This window comes from Myxocyprinus asiaticus, chromosome 19, assembly GCF_019703515.2.
Source record: "Myxocyprinus asiaticus isolate MX2 ecotype Aquarium Trade chromosome 19, UBuf_Myxa_2, whole genome shotgun sequence".
NCBI lineage: Eukaryota > Metazoa > Chordata > Actinopteri > Cypriniformes > Catostomidae > Myxocyprinus > Myxocyprinus asiaticus.
The window spans coordinates 38,854,160-38,876,825 of record NC_059362.1 but is presented as its reverse complement, the minus strand read 5'-3'; the positions used below and the strand labels follow the sequence as shown (position 1 = coordinate 38,876,825).

The following is a 22,666-nucleotide window of genomic DNA, read 5'->3' as shown; positions in this document are numbered from 1 at the left end:
ACTTAAAATATTATTTATTTGCAGTTTATTTATTGGCATTTTGTCCAATACTGTCTATTTTCTGCCACAGTTTCACTGTCAATTTCCTGCATGCATATTGTCAATGTCAATTTCCTGCACACCAAAAGCCATGCACTTTGTAAACCCTAATTAGTGCTATGTTTTACAAATAAAAAATTAGTAGTAGTATCAAACACATTGTTGGCCTACTGTTGCGTTGCAAATGAAAAAAACAGTTGGCTCTTCGTAATGTTAAACAATGCTTAAATATGTTTTCTGCATTTGTGAATGTGACAAAGCATAAGCAAAACTTTAACCTACCAAGTCATTACAAATCATGTAAAACTACATTGAATCTGGTGTTTTTATTAAACAGGCTATAATTTATTATCCAGTATACTGTATTTCTACTTGCATTCATCTCTGCAAATTCCATGGTAGAGGTCTTCACGGGTCCACCCTAACCCGAAGACCCGACCCGGGACCCGTACGGGTTCGGATCAACGTTTTATACGGTCAGCCGGGTCGGGTCCCATTCTATTGCTGAGGGTCCCGGGTCTGTTTAACATTATGTGTAATACCCGAGTTGATCCAAGAACACCCGGCCATGATCAGACAGCGCTGATGATGATAGTGCTGTGTGTGTGTGTTGTAACTAAGTTGCAACATTGTAAAATTGGGATGAGAAAGTGTGGGCGGGAAATAAGGTGAAAAACGGAGAGGAGCCACAATGAGCTGAGTGACGTCAGAGGCAGAGCAGATTTAAGGCACACGATAGCAAAATAGCAATGCTAACGTTAGCAGCCATGGCAATGAACAAGCAATCGTTATTATAGTTCAAAAGGGCAAACAGTTGAAGTTATCTTATGCGAGATACAAAAAAACTGCAAAGCTGATTCTAAACAAGTTGCGTTTGTCATCAGTCACCGTGACAACAAGTGGACTTTTGAAGCTGAAATAATGAGTGGATTAGCTATGCTGTTTCAATCAGCAAGAGAGGAATCACAGAAAACCTGGATGTATTTAACCAACTTTCTTGGCGAGGAGGATGGATTATATGCGTCACAGCCAGGCACAGGGAGAAGGCTACTAATGTTACATTAGGTAAGACACAAAGTTTTGTTATCACAACTTTTAAATTAACTTGTTAATAGCAATCAGCTGTGAAATCGGTGTCGATCGAGTCTGTGTCTGGGGTCCGGGTCCCAGCTTTCAAATAATAGATGGGTCCGGTTCGGGTCCGGGTCTGGCATTTCTCAGTTCTGCATGGGTACGGGTCCAAGCTTTCAAATAATAGAAGGGTCCGGTTCAGGTTTGGGTAGTACATTTCCGGGTCTCTTTGGGTTCGGGCACAAATTTTTGGACCCGTGAAGACCTTTATTCCATGGGATGGTTCTTACGGAGATGATGCAAGTGTTTCCCGCTTGAGCCGATACTTTTATGTGACAAACTTTACAGACTGGGTAACCATCATCATTGATGGTGCCTCATGGGTCTTTAACATACCAAAGTAATCCCAGACAGCGGACTTCAACCACTTTGTCGGCGGAAATAAATGTTCAGACTTGGACATATCTGTATGATGCGCTTGTGCTGCACTCATGCTGCGCTCCACTCATGCAACACTTCTGATGTGCTCATGATGTGCTGCGCTCGCGACACCTGCATTTCACCTTTAAAATTGAGTGACAGTCGAATGTAACATGAGGAAGGCGCAATTTAAAGTTTTATTTTATCTCACAAAGTTTATAGGGTGCTGTGTAAATGTCTCTTAATTAAACTGATTTGGATTTTAGAAAAGTTCTGAAAAAAATCTGTCTTTATATTTATGCAATACCATCAATGAGAAGATTTCAATGGTATGATAACCATCCATTTTAAAACCAAGGTATATAGTGAAACCTTGAAACTGTTACATCCCTCGTATTGATACAGATTTCCAGATATGATTCCGTTTCACAAGCTCTCGATTCGAAATCGATTCATATGGGTCACATTTTAGCTTTTGAAAAATTTTCAAATTCAGTGTATTTCATCAATCAGTGTCTTGAAATTGCATATACTCTATTAAATATAGATCTTATTATTAAATTGTGTTTACGTGCATAATTTGTTCTGTTCACAAGTATTTACATTGATATCTAGAACACGTGCTAAATCAGAACTGTCTCTTGAGGACTACCATCATCAGCCACTGTGCGCATATTAACGAGAGTGGATGCGTTTCTTTAGCGCATCCGTGCTGTGTGTGATTAGAATTAAATGTTTTTTTGTTGTTGTTTCTAAACAACAACTTACTGTAAAGAACATAAAGGGTATTAAAAGAGCCATTATTCAATGACAACTGTATTGCGTGGATCTCGTCTTTGGACAAACATCACACAAACTTTTTCTCTTAACACGCAGTGAAAGGATCTCGCTGCTGAACTTCTTCACAACTATACTACTCAAACACTGGTGAGTTAAAATCTAAAAGTTTACCAGCCAGAGGCTAATCACAGACATTTTTACTTGCATAGCACAAAATTTGTTTGCATATGCAAGTGATTTACTCACTTTGTAGAGGGTTGCCGCATAGAGTAAAAGATCGATCTTGGGATTTAAGAATCGATATTGAGATCGTTCAAATGAAGATCGCGATGCATCGGAAAATCTTTTTTTTTTTTTTTACCCAGTCCTATGATCTGGTATTGGGTTCAAGCCGTGATTGATTTTTCTTCATATAGGTATCCAATGCACGACCTGAAGAAGGTAAAATAAGACAAGAGGATCTCTCTAAAATTCTCACAACTGTTCAGGACGTCCATGAGCAGCAAGAAAACATGGATGCTAGACTTGCTGCCCTGAAAAGGTATTGAAATACTCTTTAAAGTTTAGTCTGTGTTTGTCTGCTCTCTTTTCTCTTGTGCATTTATCCAGTTTTCAATTAAATCAAGTCAACATACAGACAAATGTTTACTACTATTGCTCATACATAGGGTTAGGAATTTGATTAAACCTAAGTATCAAACTTCGGCACATAATTTCATTATATTCTGTGGACATGAATGATGACTCGATTCATGCAGCTTTTTGAGAAGAGGTGTTTTTTTACATTTCTAAATGATTCGACTTGTTGGACAAAAAAACAGGACCCATGCCATATCAAGGGATCGTAATATTATAGAGGGCTCTCTTGATTTGGGTCAGCCAGCAACCTCCTAGAAATGCCTTAGCAACCACCCACCCACCCAGTAACACTAGCACTGTTTTGGCAAGATTTACATAGGTAAGCATCTCTCAAATTGTCATCAGAAAATGTTAAAATCATGTTGAATTTTCTGGGGGGTGTTCTCAGAGAGAATGAAGCTCTTTGGACCGAGCTTTCAGACCTCAGGCAGAAACACAACCAACAACAGCAAGTCATAAAGGAGGTACATTTCCCTTGCATGCACCAGTTTTGCAATGATTCCAGAGCATGAAATACGTGAAGGGCCTAATGCACAGGTTTAAATCTAATGCCACTTCTTGCACTGCCCTTTCTAGCTGGTGCAGTTCATTTTCACGTTGGTTCAGAACAACCGTATGTTAAATTTGAAACGCAAAAGGTAAGACCAAAATGGAAATAAAAGTCTTAAATGGAAATAAGTTATTGAATGACTGTTTGCTAATACTTGCTCTCTTGCTAACAGGCCGCTTGCTCTGAACAGTAACGGAAAGAAGTCAAAATTCATCCACCAGATCTTTGACGAACCCATAGACCACAGTCAAGTATGTATAGATAAAAACATGTAGGGTTAGTTCCATGCGATATTTACTGTCTCCTCTTGCTTGAAGAAAACATCAGTTATTTTGTTACCACAACGTTGCTATTTTTTACCTTACATTTTTCTGTCTTGATGAGATTTGAGGCAGGGTTCACTTTTTGTGAACGTGTTCTGCCCCTGGAAATGAACCTTAAATTGTGATCGTCACCTTCAGTTAAATTCATGTTGGTGGGGCAGAATTTATTTAAATAAATATGATATTCCTCATTAATATAGAAATTTGAAGTTCCGTATGTTAGAAATGCATCTGGTGTCTTCTCTGTTAGTCTGCAGTGAATGGACTAAAAAACAATTCCGACATTTCCGATGATGTCATCATCTGTGATGTCACTGACGAAGATCCAGAAGTTACAGATGCTATATCTGTACCGATTGATCAAGGGTAAGTATTTAGGGTGTGTTTTATTATAATATAGAGATTGTAATTTATTTGCACTGAATTTTAAATCCATGTTCTTCTCTATTTTTCATAGAGATGCTGAAATCGTGGAAGTCAGTTATGAAAGCAGCTCAACCACAAAAAACGAAAGCGTAAACGGCAATGTAACAAATTTAACCACTCAACAAGAACCAGTACCTAAAATCACCTCTGACTATTCACCAATCAGTAGTGCCCTGCAATTAAACAAACCTTCAGGTCTGAGTTTAGAGGATCCAGTCAAGCTGATGGACTCCATTCTCAGTGAGAATGGAGCCATTTCACAAAACATCAACCTTCTTGGCAAGTAAGTGAATTAATGATGCCCATATCTAATTTTCCATTTCATGCTACACATTTTCAGTGAGCTTTCACCAACAAATTTTATTCTAATACTGAGAACAAATAGTGTAAAGTCAAAAACATTTACAGGCATATCTCAGGTTTGAAAGAAAATTATATAAAGGCCTATCTAGTCCAATGTGCCTAAACAACTTCAAATACAAACTATTCACGGTCTAATAAAACATTAAAAAAAAAAATTGGCATCTGAAAAATTATAAAAACTGACCTAAAACAATATCTCCGTACAATATTTTGGATTTGATGTGGAGTTCATAGAAATGGATTGCTTTAAAATTTTGTGCATGTTTTTGCAGACAATAGAATGTTTTTAAGTATGTATTTAGATTCATCGCTTGTAACTCCTTGTGAATTAAATCATTACAGGGTTGAGCTGATGGACTATCTGGACAGTATCGACTGCAGTCTGGAAGACTTTCAGGCCATGCTCTACGGAAAACAGTTCAGCATTGACCCAGATATTGCAGCGGTATGTTTAGATATTTAGTCATCTCTGCCTGCTCATGTGCCTACCCATCTGTTCCTTTTGGATTTTCAGTATTATACTGCTGTAATTCACCATGATGACCTGTTGAATTTGAATTCCATGCTGTCATAGTGATAAAGTTGCCTTCAATATTGTCCTTGAAGCTTGAATTTTCTGTGTATAAAAAAAAAAAAAAAAAAAGGCTTGTTTTTCTATTTCTATTGACAGGAAACTGTGGTGGAAACAAAAGATGAGATTAACAAAGGAAAGTCTGAGCCTGATTACGCAGGTAATCATTCCCACTTTTTTTATTATTTTTTTTTATTATTACATATGGAAGTTAATTAGTCAAACAATTAATTTCCATGACTTTTCCAGTTGTTCATGATTACTGACTAAGGATTTTTAAGTACCATTCTATAGAGATTAAACTCGCACAGGACTTTTTTTTTTTTTAGCAGAGCAAAACAGGAAAAAATTTATATTAACTGAAGAAATTTCCAATTAAATAAAGTTTTAATTTTATATTGTTTTTATTTAAATATCATACTATAGAAACTGAACTCGCAAAGAGCAATTTGTAGCTGAGAAAATGTTTTGGAGCACAGCAAACTTAGAAAAAATATATATTCACTATAGAAATTTCCATTACTTTTTATAAAGATGTTTCTAATTTAATGGTGACTTCAGGCCTGGAATCACAATTTTAAGAATTCTTTATATTTCCAGGTTTTCCATGACCATATGAATCATGATATTCCTATGTAACCCTTAGTGAATTTGAAACAAATTTCAAACAACCATAGTGTTCGAATAAAAAGACCTGGTAGAGTGCAGTACTTCCCTTTTGATTATAAGCATGAACATTTGCATAGGCTTGTTTTTCACTGTAAACAAAATAGCATTTCATCTGCAAAGAGTGCCACCTATATATATATATATATATATATATATATATATATATATATACATTTGTGCTCAAAACTTTGCATACCCTGGCAGAAATTGTAAAATTTTGGCATTGATTTTGAAATTTTTTATTTAAGGATAGTGATCATATGAAGCCATTTATCCTCACATAGTTGTTTGGCTCCTTTTTAAATCATAATGATAACAGAAATCACCCAAATGGCCCTGATCAAAAGATTATATACCCTTGAATGGTTTGCCTTGGTACAGACACACAAGGTGACACACACAGGTTTAAATGGCAATTAAAGGTTAATTTCCCAAACCTGTGCCTTTTTAAATTGCAACTAGTGCCTGTGTATAAATAGTCAATGAGTTTGTTAGCTCTCATGTGGATGCACTGAGCAGGCTAGATACTGAGCCATGGGGAGCAGAAAGAACTGTCAAAAGACCTGCATAACAAGGTAATGAAAGTTTATAAAGATGGAAAAGGATATAAAAAGATATCCAAAGCCTTGAAAATGCCAGTCGGTAATGTTCAATCACTTATTAAGAAGTGGAAAATTCGGGGATCTCTTGATACCAAGCCAAGGTCAGGTAGACCAAGAAAGATTTCAGCCACAACTGCCAGAAGAATTGTTGAGTATACAAAGAAAAACCCACCGGTGTGGTTGTTTCAAAGATCACAATACGACAATACTTGAACAAAAATGAGCTGCATGGTTGAGTTGCCATTGACTGCGCCAATGCCACAAAAAAGCCTGGTTACAATATGCCCGACAATACCTTGACACGCCTCGCAGCTTCTGGCACACTGTAATTTGGAGTGATGAGACCAAAATAGAGCTTTATGGTCACAACCATAAGTGCTATGTTTGGAGGGGGTGTCAACAAGGCCTATAGTGAAAAGAATTCCATCCCCACTGTGAAGCATGGTGGTGGCTCACTGATGTTTGGGGGGTGTGTGAGCTCTAAAGGCACGAGGAATCTTGTGAAAACTGATGGCAAGATGAATGCAGCATATTATCAGGAAATACTGGCAGACAATTTGCATTCTTCTGCACGAAAGCTGCGCATGGGACACTCTTAGACTTTCCAGCATAACAATGACCCTAAGCACAAGGCCAGGTTGACCCTCCAGTGGTTACAGCAGAAAAAGGTGAAGGTTCTGGAGTGGCCATCACGGTCTCCTGACCTTAATAGCATCGAGCCACTCTGGGGAGATCTCAAACGTACGGTTCATGCAAGATGACCAAAGACTTTGCATGACCTGGAGCCATTTTGCCAAGATAAATGGGCAGCTATACCACCTGCAAGAATTTGGGGCCTCATAGACAATTATTACAAAAGACTGCATGCTGTCATTGATGCTAAAGGGGGCAATACACAGTATTAAGAACTAAGAGTATGAAGACTTTTGAACAGGGGTCATTTAAGTTTGTTCTTTATTGCATGTTTTGTTTTATGATTGTGCCATTCTGATATAACCTGCTGCATAAGAAATAAAAGAAATGTGTTTTGCCAGACAGGCTGGTTTGAGTATTTCTGAAACTGCTGATCTTCTGGGGTTTTCACGCACAACAGTCTATAGAGTTAACTCAGAATGGTGCTGGAAACAAAGAAAACATCCAGTGAGCAGCAGTTCTGCGGACGGAGATGCCTTGTTGATGAGAGAGGTCAACGGAGAATGGCCAGACTGGTTCAAGCTGACAGAAAGGCTATGGTAACTCAGATAACCACTCTGTACAGTTGTAGTGAGCAGAATAGCATCTCAAAATGCACAACTCTTTGAACCTTGAGGCAGATGGGCTACAACAGCAGAAGACCATGTCAGGTTCCACTTCTGTCAGCCAACAGAAAGCTGAGGCTGCAGTGGACCTACCATTTGTGTACCTCAGCAGAAATCAAGATTCATTAGACCAAGCTGTTTTTCCAGTTTTAACTCTCTAGTTTTGGTGTGCCTGTGCCCACTGCAGCCTCAGCTTTCTGTTCTTGGCTGACAGTGGAACCCAATGTGGTCTTGTACTGTTGTAGCCCATTCACCTGAAGGTTTGACATGTTGTGCATTCAGAGATGCTATTCTGCTCACTACAATTTTACAGAGTGGTTATCTGTGTTACCATAGCCTTTCTGTCAGCTCAAACCATTCTGTTTTCAGGACCATTCCAAGTAAACTTTAGAGACTGTTGTGCATTAAATTCCCAAGAGAGAAGCAGTTACAGAAATACTTAAACCAAAACCAAAAGTCATGCCACGATCGAAATCACCGTGATCACATTTCTTTCCCCATTCTGATGGTTGATGTGAACATATATTATATATGAATGGCGTAAACTCTTCAGCATGAGTAAAAAAATCTGATAATTAGAGTACTTGCCAATCGTATCTGTTTGAAACAAATACAGAACTTTTTAAAATAAACAAAAATCCCATAGACTTCCATTGTAAAGTTCCCCACACATGTATAGGGATCAGGAAACCATAGAGACTTGGGGATAGTCTGTTTTGACACCATCTTGTATTTAGTAATGCCCTAGCAACCATCTTGCAACACCGTAATAATAACTCAAAACACCCTGACATATTTTAAATTTCTTTTATTCATTGTTGTGGAGAATCCAATGGCATTTTGACCAACTTTAAGATTAGTTTTAAACTGTATTTAAATCTTAAATGGGTAAAAAATGACCCGAACATAACAGAAGGTTTTAATCAGTACCTACCAATTTTTATGTGCCTTATAACATGCTAAAATGCATTTACTACCGGTTGGTTTCTTTATTTAGATAAGCAGCTAATCCAGTACACCACATGCCCTCTTCTGGCCTTCCTGGATGGATGCACCCCTCTCGCCCCACCCACAGATTCCCCAGCTGAAAACCTGAGCCAGCTGGAAGAACCAGCAGATCTGTTGGACAAGGCCCTGGAGACTGAGACAGAGACCCCACGAAGCTCGCTGATCAAGCTGGAACCCCTCACAGAAGCAGAGGCGAGCGAGGCCACGCTGTTCTACTTGTGCGAACTGAACTCTGACCTGCCCAGTGCCGATACGCCAGAGCTGGATATCTAAAAGGGAAACAGCCTGCAAAACAGGGACTAGACCTTTGATTTTCTTGTAGATATTCATCAAAATGATGATTTATTTATTTGCCAGAATGTTTTTGATACCATCTGTCCATGAGTTTGACATTCCTTCTTGTTACACATACTTCTTGTTACAGTGTTCACTAGTTAGTGTACATTTCATCATCTCTAGCTGGAGATCAGGCTGCAGGTATGTTGCTGGTTTACATTGCAGCTGTTTTGTGAAACATGTATTCTTTTTTTATATTATTGACAAGTTCAGTGAAGATCAAAGATTGTTGTGGGAGTCACAGCTATTCTTCATGTATATGGTATTGAAGTGCCTGCCTGATGTCCAAATCTCACTCTAAATAGCCGTGAAGAATTTTGCTTATGGTTAGCTCCATAATGTTGGGCGTTATACATTAAATTGTTGTTAATGTGAGCTTTTCATCATTATATTGAGCTTGGCTGTAGCATTAAAGGAACTTAAACATGTCAGTCTGGTGTGTTTCATGTAATTCACAAGTGATGTGACACTGAAGTTACAAAGTTTGTCATAAACACAACATTTCACATTTAAGGATATTTTGTTTTGTGATACATATGTAATTGTATAATTTCATATCTTAAGCTCAAGTACAAGTAAGTTAGCTGCAGGCCGGAGACCTCCAAATAGGGGCCGAATCTCCAAAAGAGGGCGGTGTTACTCCAAAACGGGGTTGCGCAAACTCCAAAAGGGCTAAGGTTAGGGAAAGGGTTAGGGTAGGGGCTCCCTATATCTTTAATGGTGATTTGGAGCTATGCCTGCAGCTATACCCTTCTTAAGCGTAGACTCCCTAGCCCAGGGGTTGGCACCTTTTTTGACATAGAGTGCCATTTTTTTATTTTTCTGGTCAATGGCTGTGATGACACCTTGTTCTGAAAGCAAAAAGAAACAAATAAAACATGGAACGTAGGCTGTCATCCGCCTGACCGAAGCAAAGCGTGCGTGTTTACTCAGTTGATTAACCAAACGTGAAGCGCTGCCAGTGTTGTGCCTAATTCTGACTGTCTAGCTGGAGCCTACTGTTTAACATGCATGATTATTTTTTTTAGTAGTATTTTATTTCATAAACCTGTTAGTTTTAAAAGATACATGCAGTAGTCACAGGAAATGAGTCATTTTCAGCACCTATCATTCTACCACATACTATTCTTCTGCCTGGATGCTCAGATAGTCATAAAAATAGGTTTGGTGGATTAATAGATGCAACACTATGTCTATAAAGCATTTGTTTGTACTGAAATAGTCTTATTCTTCTGGCTGGATGTTCAAATATTCATAAAAATAGGTTTGGTATATTAACACAAGCAACGCTTCATGTCCCATACTGCATTTGATTTTTTTGACACAGTCTTATTATTCAGGAGGGTAATAACTGGACAGAGTGGTTTTTACCCACCTGCCTGGATTCTACCTCCCCCATTCTTATGGCTGGTGGCTCAAATAGTCATAAAAATAGATTTGGTTGATTAAAACAAGCTACTCTCTATGTCCCATAAAGCATTTGACTCTTCTGACATAGAAAGTCTTATTATATATTGGGGTAAAAACTGGGCAGGGTCATTTTTATCTACCTGCCTGGATTCTCCCTCCCTTATTCTTCTGCCTTGATGCTCAGATAGTCATACAAATAGGTTTGGTCTATTAACAAAAGCAACACTATACTGTATGTCCTATACCAAATTTGATTCAAATGATCATTAAGCCTGTTTGAATGTATCCTTCACATCTGCATAATTGTAACAGGCAGGAAACAGAAAATGCACTTTTGATGTCCCTGAACACATGATTGGTGGTGGTACCACCAATTGCAGCAGTCACAGGCAATCTGAAATTAGGCAAAAACGTATGATCTTTCAGCAATGTTACGGACAGACACTAACCGTTGATGAACTGTTGGTTGAATGGGCACTTACCCAGTTATTATCACCACTCTCCCCACAGGCACAGCTGACTCAGGTCATCTAAAAATAACCAATTAAAGTGAGAAGGATAACATGAATGCTCTAACTCCATCAATGTACACTATGCATTTTAAAAGAAATTGTGCACCCTTTTAAATCTAAATGGTACAGGTGAAGTTCTGCTAAACAAATCTAAGCACACTGGAAAATCAAAGTTTTTCAGAGTACACATTCAGAAAAAACTAAAAAAGAAGCAATTTGATCATATAGAGAAATGAAAGATAAATTAGACATCAGCAGACAATATACACCATAATTATTCTACATTGTGTTTCCCAAGATCACGCTTTAGAGTATTGACAGTTTAGGAGGATAACATACATGAGCTATTTTGCATCACTTACTTTCAAAGCAAAGACACCACAGGATGTGCCATCTTTTTGTTTTGAGCAAGGCAGTGTATCGCTTGACCACCTTGACACATTGCATCCCTTGTGTCGCAAAAAAGCCCTTAACATATGAAAATCATCATTATTGTAACACTGAAACACAACTGATTTTATTTAGCAAGATATTGTCGATTTAGCACATAAAATGCACATTTTGTAGATTAACAAGCCTCCTTAGGGATGGCAGCATAACCTTTTAAGTTTTTTAGTCATTAAAAATTGTATAGTTAGGAGATAAGGACATATGTATACACGTTTACACATTAGATTATATCATGATAAATCAATAATTTCTATTCAAATGAAGTCATTTCAATGTACTTAAAAAGGTTTAAAAAAACATCACTATAAAAGACTATACAATCCTATTCATATTTCAATATCTACTATGTACACACGTGTAAATAATAGAAGTCCATGATATTAATTGAAGGGATGTTATAATAGCAATACTTTGAAATCAGATTAAATAATTAAACTCAATTAACCTGTAGGTTATACAGAACATGTTTGAATTGTACATCTAATGCACTGAATTAATAAACAATAACCCCATGAATTAGAATAATTATTAAATTAAATAATAATAACACCACCAACTGGCAAACATAACACCCTGCCACTGGGGTCTTCAGCCCCAGTTCTGAGGGGGGCATACAATATTACCCCATGTGTCTAACTTTAAATTTTCACTTCAAACAAAAAGTAATATTTTTGGTCCACAAATCTACATACATTTCTATGTCCACAAAATGTTTAATATCCAGCATGACAGAATGTTACATATTACTATTTTACAATGACACACAATCTGATCAATTAACCTCTTTACCCATCTTTCCCTAAATTTTTAGGAAGGGTAAAGCAATGTTTTATATGCATCATTTTGTAACTGGACAGAAAGTTAGTTATGGACTGACAATGACTGATTATTAATATCTGTAAGACAGGTAATAACATTTTTTAATTACTTTGCTACTGTAAAAAAGGAGTGTATTTTCAAAACATTCCTATTAAACTCATCTAATAATTAAAACTCTTTCTATAAGGTATTAATGTTTTCCAAAAACCAGTGCTGTGTTGTGTGGTCCAGTTAAACATAAATGACCCTTTGGAGACCATGGATATTCATCTAATTGGATACATTTCTGTCTTCCTCCTGGTCTTCATCTTCCTCTCTTTGTTCATTCCTGTTTTATTTTTGGTTTACATTGAAAAATTGTGCCTTTTATATATTTGAGACAATGATTAATTGTGATTGTGTGATTTTGGTAGATGTTTGGTAGAGTATGCACTGGTGTGACATGTTTTGTATACAGAAAACAATTCTGTATTAGCTTATTTAGTGATATGATTTATATTTGAATGTGTTTACCATGCTAAATGTTCTAGACAACTCTTCTTTGAGAGGGACTATTATGACCTCTTTGAACTCTCTAATGGACCTCCTCTACACAAAGTCATAGATTGTGTTATCTATCTTGCAATCTATGAAGACATACTGCAAAGGCTCACACACGCACAATAAAAGTTTATGATACTGTAAACAACTGTGGCTACTGGCTACCATAACCTGGCAAAACACTAAAAAGAACTGACTTGTTTTGAAAACTATTTAAGCACCTAGACAGAAGAATGAGGGAGGTAGAATCCTGGAAGGTGGGAAAATATGACTCCGCCCAGTTGTTAACCCATGGAATAATAAGACTATGTCAAAAGAATCAGATGCAGTATGGGACATGAAATGTTGCTTCTGTTAATATACCAAACCTATTTTTATGACTATCTGAGCATCCAGACCAAAATGAGGGAGGTAGAATCAAGGCAGGTGGGTAAAAATTACCCCGCCTGGTTATTACCCCTCTTAATAATAAGACATTCTATGGCAAAAGAGTAAAATGCTCAATAGGACATACAGTGTTGTATTTATTAATCCACCAAACCTATTTTTATGAATTTCTGAGCATCTACACAGAAGAATGAGGGAGGTAGAATCCAGGCAGGTGGGTAAAAATGATTCCACACAATAATAAACCCCCTCAACATTATACTGAAGTGTTGCTTGTTTTGGTCATCCAAACCTATTTTTATGACTAACTGAACAACCAGCTAGAAGAATTAGGGAGGTAGAAGCCAGGCAGGTGGGAATATATGACCTTGCCCTGATTTTACCCCACTGAATAATAAAACTTTCTATGTCAAAAGAGTCAAATGGTTATATGGTTTTGGTTTACAACTTTATTGAGATGAAATGTGGGATGATTACAATGCACTGAGAATGCACAAGAAATAACACTGACAGCTTTGTGAGCAGCTCAGAAATCAAGAATCAAGAAATTTTTCCAGTGAGCCTAAGACATTGACTACAAGGGTAACGATACCGAACATGTAAACTATTAAGGGTTTTCAGGTAAAATAACTAAATTCAGTGCAAAACATTGTTCAACACAAACATTGGCTACGAGCATAAAGTTATAAATAAGCCACACACTAACTAACCTGTGCAAGTTGCAAATGGGTTAGCACTGTTACGGTCTTAAATATATTACGTTTGTCGTGCAAATGATTAAAAAAAGCCAAAAGCAGTACAAAACTGACAATTCTAAGTTGCCTGTAAATTTGTAACATGCAAATGCAACACTGTATACTTGTGCGTTTTACAGGAAATGACAAAAAAAACATGACTTGCATTGCTGCTATTTTTCACAAATAACTTATTTTTTGAAAACATAGACTATTAATTAGTTACAATTTCCAACATTTTAAAGAACACTGTTGTTCTCTTAAAATTCTTAATTTAGGATGATATATTTACAACATAACAAGAAACACAAGCTGTGTTCTTCATTTTGCCTGCTAATTTATATTTTAACATACAAACTCCTACATAAAAGCATGCAAAATAAAAAAAACACATGTAGGTTTAGCTGAATGAATTAAACACACAGTATTTACATTTAGAAGTCTCCTATCCTATACAGGTGGATATTCACAAAGATTACCGCAAAGAATTACAGCAAGCTTTAATTCTATGTGTCCTCTCAGTCGAAGTCACGGTTGGTGAGGACTAGTGGAGCCACCAGGGTCCACACGTAGAGAGAGATGCAGATCCAGCTGGAGGAGATCTTAACCCACACGGAGGGCCATTTGCTGGTCATCGTCTCATAGTTGGCGTCAGGACTTTTACAAAGGGAAAATTAGATTAGAGACCACAGTTTGAGGTTAATTGTGTGAAAGGTCACGTGCAGCTCTTTTATCATCCAATGGACTTGGATCGACATTAGAGGTCAGAACTGAATATTTATTGGGATTCAATTAAGAACATAGACAGCCAGTTTTTCATGTGTTTATGGTCCATAATGATATAATAATAACAACAATAATTATACAACAAGTTTCATTCAAGACTGTAAAAAAAAAAAAAAAAAAAAATCGGACATGGCAAATATAAATCTATTAGTTTTGCCTATTTTTCTTACATAGAACTTCACTTGCTTCAAGTGAAATCAAGGATCAAATATTGTACTATAATGTACAGTAGAGGCAGACCGATATTTCAGTTTTACCAATTAATCAGTGCTGATAGTTGCTTTTTGGAACTATCGCTTATCGTCAAAAATCTGTCGATAGTGGCCGATAGTTTTTTCATCATTTCAAAATAAGAGTCCCTGGTGTGTTTTGGGTTTGTTTATACTTAAGTCCACCATGCTTTGTTTTCCTAGAACCACCAGGTGGCGATGGCGCCGTAGTGCTTGGGCCCGTCGTCGCTGCTTGCAGTTATATTTATTATTATTATTATTATTCTTTTCAAGGTTTTCGTATGGGGTACTTAACATGCGTGAAAACTCTTGAAATTTTGCACACACATCAGAGTCGTTGGCCATTAGGGCTGGGCAAAGTTGCAGGGGGGGCTCTGCAACACACCCATTTTCACCTACAGTCACCAAAATTGATACGTATATAGTTCTCATTAAACCGAACAACTTTCATACTCCCAGTCATTAGCTTTGCCCAACAGGAAGTCGGCAATTTTGGATTTTCTGAAAATCGCAGGCTCTGAACTTTTTTTCCCCCAATTCCCAATGCGCTCTAAGACCTCATGATGGCATAGTGACTCGCCTCAATCCGGGTGGCAGAGGATGAATCCGCGCATCTTTTTACGTGGTTTGTTGAGCACGTTACCGCGGAGACATAGCGTGTGTGGAGGCTTCACGCTATTCTCCGCAGCATCCACGTACAATTCACCACGCGCCCCACCGAGAGCGAGAACCATATTATAGTAACCACGAGGAGGTTACCCCATGTGACTCTACCCTTCCTAGCAATTGGGCCAATTTTGTTGCTTTAGGAGACCTGGCAGGAGGTGGTAGTCTGCATCTTTACTCACTGAGCTACCCAGGCCCCCCACAGGCTCTGAACTTTTAAATACTCCTCCTAGGGAATTCATGTGACTGGCACCAAATCTGTGCAACATCATGCCAAGACATTGTAGATGCTAAATTGCAAACAGATTTTTGATATATTTATGAAAAACCCAAAAGGCATGATAACTATTGTGAAACAATGGCTACAACCTAAATCTGGAAAATGCTGCCTTTTGGAGGCTGTATACAGGATCAGTGAATCCATACAAAATGCTGTAGTTTAAGGTTGTCACATGGATACATACCTGTACCAGTTGGTCAGTGTCATCATGATGTACAGGGAGGCCAAGAAGAGCATAAAGTGGAAGAAAGAGTAGCTGTAGGTGACTCCATCTTTCTCATTGTCAATAGCACGGTTGGTGCCATCGCTCACTTCGAAGTTCTCTGGAGCGGGGCCATCCTCGATCAGAGCAGACTCATCACTGGTGAGTGTCAACTTGTTCACTTGAGCATTGCTGGAATTGCGGATGCTGAGGAAATGCACCATTGAAAATAAGTGGAAAATTAGCTCATCATTTAAAGTGACAGTTCACCCAAAAATAAGAACTCCGTCACCATTTACTCACCCTCATGTATTTCCTAACCCATCTGACTTTCTTCAGTGCACATAACAATAGATTTAAGGAAGATTGTTACACTAAGTCACCATTCACTTTCACTGTATGGAAAAAGATGCAAGTGAAAGTGAATGGTGACTGAGGCTGCCTAAAATCTTTGTGTTCAATGGAAAAAAGAAAGTCATATGGTTTGGAACAACACAAGGGTGAGTAAATGATGACAATTTAAATTTTTGTGTGAACAATACATTTGAACGATTGTGAAACTTTCTTACCTGGAGTACAGCACACACAGCAGGAACAGAATCAATCCTACAATGCCCTGAGCATCCCACCACTGAACAACATGGTCCTGACCAGCAGGGCTGGTGCTGTTGAGGCCAATAATGCCGAGCAAGCTGGGGTTGCACTTACGGTCTTGATGGGGAAAAAACAGAAAAAAAAAAAGAAAAGAAAACATTTAAGAGTGTTTTTACCAACAGATGTTTACAGTGGAACATTTTGTCTTTTATAAAACATCTCAGTATGCTTACCAGGCTCATTGGTCATGGCAGACCAAGTCAGGTACATGGTGTACAAGGTAACAATAGAAGACTGCAGGAGACCAGACCTGGGCTGCGACTCCTGAATAAAGGAATTTAATTTTATATCATAAAGTGAAGCTTGCTTCTTGTAATATGTAGTCAAATTCATTTCATTCTTGATCAATGAAAATAAATTATACTTCTTCAAAACTCTGAACAATATTAAAGGAATCTCACTCAAAAATGAAAATTATGTCATAATTTACTCACCCTCGTGTCGTTCCAAGCCTGTATGACTCACTTTCTTCTGTTGAACACAGAAGTGACCTTTCACTTTCATTGTATCTTTTTGCAACTCAATGAAAATGAATTTCTTTTTGTGGTTCCACAGAAGAAATAAGTCATACAGATTTGGAATGACGTGAGGGTGAGTAAATGACAGAAATTTCCCTTTTTAGTATATTCATTAGAGATTAGTTGTAAAGTAGTTGTAACAGACTGTGACTGTAACAGATCATTATTTATCTGATACTGTCTATTCAAACTCTGATGCCTCATTTTCTCTCTTTTTTACCTGGATTTTAGGCAGGATGGACAAGACAGACGCCCCAACACAGAGCAGCATGTTGATGCTTATGAAGACTTTGTTCTCAGTGCAGCCATCAGAGTGAGTGTAATACACATAGAAGAGCACCAGGGACATCAGGGACAGAGCATAGTTGATGGTTGTGGCCGACAAAAGAGCTGCATACCAGCAACGAGAGTTTCCCTCCTCCATCTTCTCCACCCAGGACTCGTTCCAGGAGTGAGCAAAGTCGATCAAGAGCACCAGCTGGATGAGGATGAAACAGAAAGCTCCAGCCATGCCAACGTAAAACCAGACTGGAAGAGACCAAGCAGAAGATCATAATAGCTTTAGATCTTCCTCATAAATAGATGTAGGAACAACATAGTGGGGATAGTTCACCCAAATTATTTACTCCCTGTCATGTTTTCCAAACCTGTATTACTTTCTACTGTGGTACACAAACAGAGTTATCTAGCAGAATATTAGCATCAGTCACCATTCATATTCGTTGCATGATGACTGGGGCAAACATCCTCTTTATCTCCTTTTGTGTTCAATAGAAGAAAGAAAGTCATACGGGTCTGGAACAACATGACTAAATGATGTTAGAAATTTCATTTTTGGTTGAACTATTATTTTTATTAAAGTCCTACTGAGCCAATGCCTATGCCAATGCCTTGGCATTGTTGTATTCAAGTAATTACAAATGTGGTTTATAATTAAGGTGATATAGTAAGACTAAGGGTCTTTTACCAGTAGTAAAGGGGCCTTCGGGAATGAAGAACGCTCCGACTGTAATAGCAGTGGCAGCCGCAAATTTGAAGAACCAAAACCTGGAGACGATGGAACATTTTAGAAGATCTGTAAAGTTTTAGTCACACTTAATTTTTTATTATTTTGCATATTTAGAGCAAATATCATTGAAAAACGTTTTATTTTCAGCTCTGCCCAAATTAAAGGGATGTTCTGGGCACAGTACAAGTTAAGCTCAGTCGACAGCATTTGTGGCATAACGTTGATTACCGCAAAAAATAATTTCTACTTGTTCCTACTTTTCTTAAAAATAAATAAATAAATAAATAAAAATAAAAAAAAGGTCACAGTGAGGCACGTTCAACGGAAGTGAATTGGGACAATGAAAGTGAATGTGGCCAATTTTTGGAGAGTTTAAACACAGAAATGTGACGTTTATAATTTTATAAAAGCACTTGCATTAATACTTGTGTATTATTTGAGCTGTTAAGTTGTTAAAATCATTGTTTTTACAATCATTTTAAGGTTTGTTGACATTACAACGTCATGGTAACAAAGTTGTAAAACTGTCTATAAACTTCACACAGAAAAAGTTTGTACGTGATTTTATCACACTAAAATCATGTTCACACGCATATCATTTGTCTTGTGGCTAAACTTTTGAAACAGTGAGTATTTTAATGTTCAAAATTGGCACCCATTCACTGCCATTGTAAGTGCCTTACTGTAACCCAGATCTTTGCTTTTTTTTAAAGAAAAAGGAGGAACAAGTCGAAATTAATTTTTGTGGTAATCAACGTTATGCCACAAAAGCTGTTGCTTGAGCTTAACTTGTACTGAACCCAGAACATTCCTTTAAGCTAACCGCATGCTTATTACAGTCTATGAATGTCACATGAATTGCTACTATGCTTTATCTAAACTGTAAGAACTTCATTAAGTGCTTTGCAATGGCGATTCTTCTTATTCAAACTTTCGACCTTTAGGTTACCAGCCCGGCTCTTAATAACAAGGCTACATACCCGTTATGCACAGCGGCTCGTGGGTCCTGGCTGCTTTTGACCTTCACCATGATGAGAGAGAAGAGGAGGAAGAACATGGCCATCCCAAAACACACACGATACACAGCTTTATAACCAACCAGGACATCACAATTCACATGACCTTCAACCCCTGGAATAGACGACCCCATTCCTCCTTCACAAAAACCTGGAATCTGCAGTGGCATACAAACAACATGGAAATTACTAGAATGTCCCATCCCATAGAAAACAAAAGACCATCATGAAAAAGTCCTCAGAAGTAAAACAACATTTGAATAGAGAATTTATACTTCCCACAATTTTTTCCAAAACTTTTCCAAAGTTTCCAAAATATATTTAAATTGGAAATTTTTTTTTTTTTTTTTTAATTAATGCTTTTAATCATGTCCCCGGACCTTAAAGGCACAGTCAAATTAACCTTTGCACAGCAAAATATAGCATGGGCAGATGTTGAATTCATGTGAAAACAAAAAACTAATAACCAAGTAGCTTTTTTAAATGCTGCACTTTATACTCTGTGAGAGTGATGTTAAAAAGTAACTCGCCACTAAAATGATACAGTATCTTTGTCCATTGTGAATATTCAATGTAGCTTTGCAGGAGGCACCACCCACACAGAGGTCAATGCCAAACCAAAATTCTTCACCACTGGAAGTCCATTTCATGAAATTCACGATAACGTGGATTCCCATTGAGATGACTGTATTTCGCCCACGGAGTTCTTCCATGTGAATGTGACCGCGCCTTAATGAATATTCCTACCATCGGAGCAATTTAAGCTTGAAGTACCACCTTTTTTCAGCAGGGGGCAGTAAACAAAACTCCAGCTGTACAGACAACGTGCAGCTGTACAAAGAACAAACCACAGTCTTGCTTGACACTAGCGACAGCGAAGCATGACGATGGATGCATTCTTGTGTTCAAAAACAGCTCAATGGAGTGCAATTCTGAATGCAGGGATCCCAAGATATGCTTCAAGTTTCAAAATGCGTTTAACCTGACACGCTCAAAAGATGTCCGTCTGACCAATGTGTTCAAGGATACGTCCTTAGAAAAGCCCTTATAATAAATCTCTCTCGGACAGATTGACGAATTCAATTGCAAAATAGATTGCTGTGAGTGAACTGTAGGGCAATGATATTCTTATACTCATTAATATGGATATAAACATATATTGCCTTCTAAAGCCACTTTTTGTATTGTCATATCTATGATCAAAGACTTTCAAGCAAGTCAGTCCACTGGCGGCCATCTTTGGAATGCTCCAGGGAAGCTATTTCCAGTCATGACAGTGCAGCTCCGATCTACTTGAATGGGGGAAAAGACTGAAATCTCCAAAACAGTTGGTCAAGACTACTATTAAAGAACTTTTCAAATCAACAGTAACATCTGACCACACTGGAATCATAAATTGTGCTTCTTTACATCAGATTATGCTAACAAACGCAATTTTCCCGGTTTGTACAGCTAATGCGCATGCGCTTTGTGGAGTTGATTGACAGGCGATGTCTGTATCTAAAAAGTGATTGGCTCTTTTACCTGTAAGGCAGGACTTCCTATATACATCCGTTGACCATTGGGCAATCAAGTTTGTCCCATTTATTTCAATAGAAGTGGCCTATCTCTGCTATATAGTCTCTGCTATGATTTACTCATACGCCACAATAATGTAATTAATTTGATTTATCGGCACATCGTGTAGCCCAATTAATTCGATAACAAAATTGATAGCCCTAATTTAAATAGTAAACTAAGGCAAGAATAGCAGTAAGTAGTAATTTAGCAAATGCTTTTATCTAAAGTAACATTCACATACACAGTGCACTTATTACAGGGACAATCCACTCACAGTAACCTGAGGTTAAGTGTTTTGCTCAATGGCACAGTGGGTTCCATGCAGGGTTTGAACAAACAACCTTTTAATTCCCAGCCCAGATCTTCCATACCAACCACAATGGCAAATTTATTGCTGGATTACCTTCTTCAGATGCCCTTCCATGCCTGGCATGAGCATGATGCAGGCGATGCCCACGCCCAGCAGCATGAAAAATGCGTAGATCAGCCGAGTAACGGTTGAGTTGTTTCCACTCGGGCAACATGCGCACAGCAGGCAAGGAGCATTGCCACAAAGGCAAGGAATCTACACAGGAAAAAAACACATTAACTTTGTACAGTAAGTGTCAGATAAGTCTACAAAATGAGCATGGCTGGGCAAAACACAAGCACACTGACTTCAGAATGACACATATCAATGCTTGATAAAAATGACTTTATCAGCGTCAAACTAATTAGAGATGTCTCATCCCTCACCTTTCCGATTCGGTTTAACAAATGCCAATAAACAATGAAGCTTGTACCTATAGTTGTCTGGCTTTACATAACAAACACACAGAGTTCAGATAAATCATTCATTAAAACCTTCCTAAAATAGGTCAGTCATATGTGTTTGGAACCCCATTAAATGATTAAAGAAATTTGATTTTTGGGTGAACTAACCATTTAATGACTTATCAAAGACACTCTACAATGTAACCCAACAGTAAACACTTGCTCCTGTAGGCCTATCCTCTCCTCGTGTGTGTCATGCGTTGAAATCTGATGCCAGTTTTGATGTTGCAACATCTAAAATCATAACAAACTTGTCCTACTTTAATAATCTCTATGTACTTGTGAATGTAGATCATTTGTCAAAGTGGGTTTAAGTCCAATTTAAGCCTCAAAGCACACTTTTGATAGGTCTAATCTACTGCTGGAGTGTAAATTATTTATCAACAATTATTTGGTATGTCTGATGTATCCAATCTTTACACATGTTTGATGACCAAAATCAAGCAAAACGCAAAAACATACTAACACAACAAGACAAGCGTAGTATATTGAAACAAATACAATTTTCTTCATTATAACATGACAGGGGAACCACCCAACATTACATTATACATTTCGACCAATAGTTTGGTTTGATTTGAAAATAAATATATAATGAAACACAGTGTATTTAATTAATATGCTGTTATGTGTTTTTCATGGTTATTATTTGAAAGATTCAGTAGGTTTGGTTAATGTAGGGCATCGTGAAGGGCCCAGGCACCATTTTCTCTTTCTGTTGTGGCTCTTTTCTGCGGATGTCATCAGCCTCACAAGCTAAACTCGCCGAAAACCGAATAGTTCTTTTCTTTCGCACATCTTTAGGATTAATATTTTATATTTTAGCAGGATATAAATATGTAAACTCACCCAACTGGCCATGGAACAAAGCCCGAGTACGGCCCCCATGTTCAACGTTGGTGTCTGATGTTTCTCCAGGCGGGTTTGAAAATGGACGCAGTGTGTTTACAATGTAGCTCCGCTTTCTGACGAAGCCGAAAACCAC

The 22,666-nt window shown here is 37.8% G+C and overlaps 2 protein-coding genes across 2 annotated transcripts in view; one reads left to right on the top strand and one right to left on the bottom strand.

The window, feature by feature from the left end:
• The window catches only part of hsf2 (heat shock transcription factor 2), a 13,514-nt gene extending 3,991 nt beyond the window's left edge, over window positions 1-9,523 (top strand). Inside the window, exons 4-12 of the mRNA XM_051645415.1 lie at window positions 2,727-2,851; window positions 3,338-3,413; window positions 3,526-3,587; window positions 3,672-3,750; window positions 4,073-4,188; window positions 4,280-4,531; window positions 4,954-5,056; window positions 5,282-5,342; window positions 8,749-9,523. Coding sequence (XP_051501375.1) covers window positions 2,727-2,851; window positions 3,338-3,413; window positions 3,526-3,587; window positions 3,672-3,750; window positions 4,073-4,188; window positions 4,280-4,531; window positions 4,954-5,056; window positions 5,282-5,342; window positions 8,749-9,032 — 1,158 coding nt within the window. The 3' untranslated portion in view covers window positions 9,033-9,523. The remainder of the gene's footprint in view (window positions 1-2,726; window positions 2,852-3,337; window positions 3,414-3,525; window positions 3,588-3,671; window positions 3,751-4,072; window positions 4,189-4,279; window positions 4,532-4,953; window positions 5,057-5,281; window positions 5,343-8,748) is intronic.
• Window positions 9,524-13,639: 4,116 nt separating this feature from the next.
• LOC127410253 (serine incorporator 1-like) lies at window positions 13,640-22,666 on the bottom strand. Its single transcript, XM_051645417.1, has 9 exons — window positions 22,531-22,666; window positions 21,272-21,433; window positions 19,273-19,466; window positions 18,251-18,330; window positions 17,504-17,811; window positions 16,939-17,029; window positions 16,681-16,822; window positions 16,094-16,318; window positions 13,640-14,604 (listed from the first exon to the last, which is right to left on the bottom strand). The coding sequence occupies exons 1-9, from the start codon at window positions 22,567-22,569 to the stop codon at window positions 14,466-14,468; spliced, it is 1,380 nt and encodes a 459-aa protein (XP_051501377.1). The 5' UTR covers window positions 22,570-22,666; the 3' UTR covers window positions 13,640-14,465.

Excerpts from the sequence above, each read along its gene's own strand:
- LOC127410253 (XM_051645417.1), bottom strand. The coding sequence starts at position 22,569 with ATGGGGGCCGTACTCGGGCTTTGTTCCATGGCCAGTTGG. Across the intron at positions 18,331-19,272 it reads CGAGCCGCTGTGCATAACGG|GTTTTGGTTCTTCAAATTTG; the intron begins GTATGTAGCCTT and ends CATCGTCTCCAG. Across the intron at positions 16,823-16,938 it reads TGCCATGACCAATGAGCCTG|ACCGTAAGTGCAACCCCAGC; the intron begins GTAAGCATACTG and ends TTCCCCATCAAG.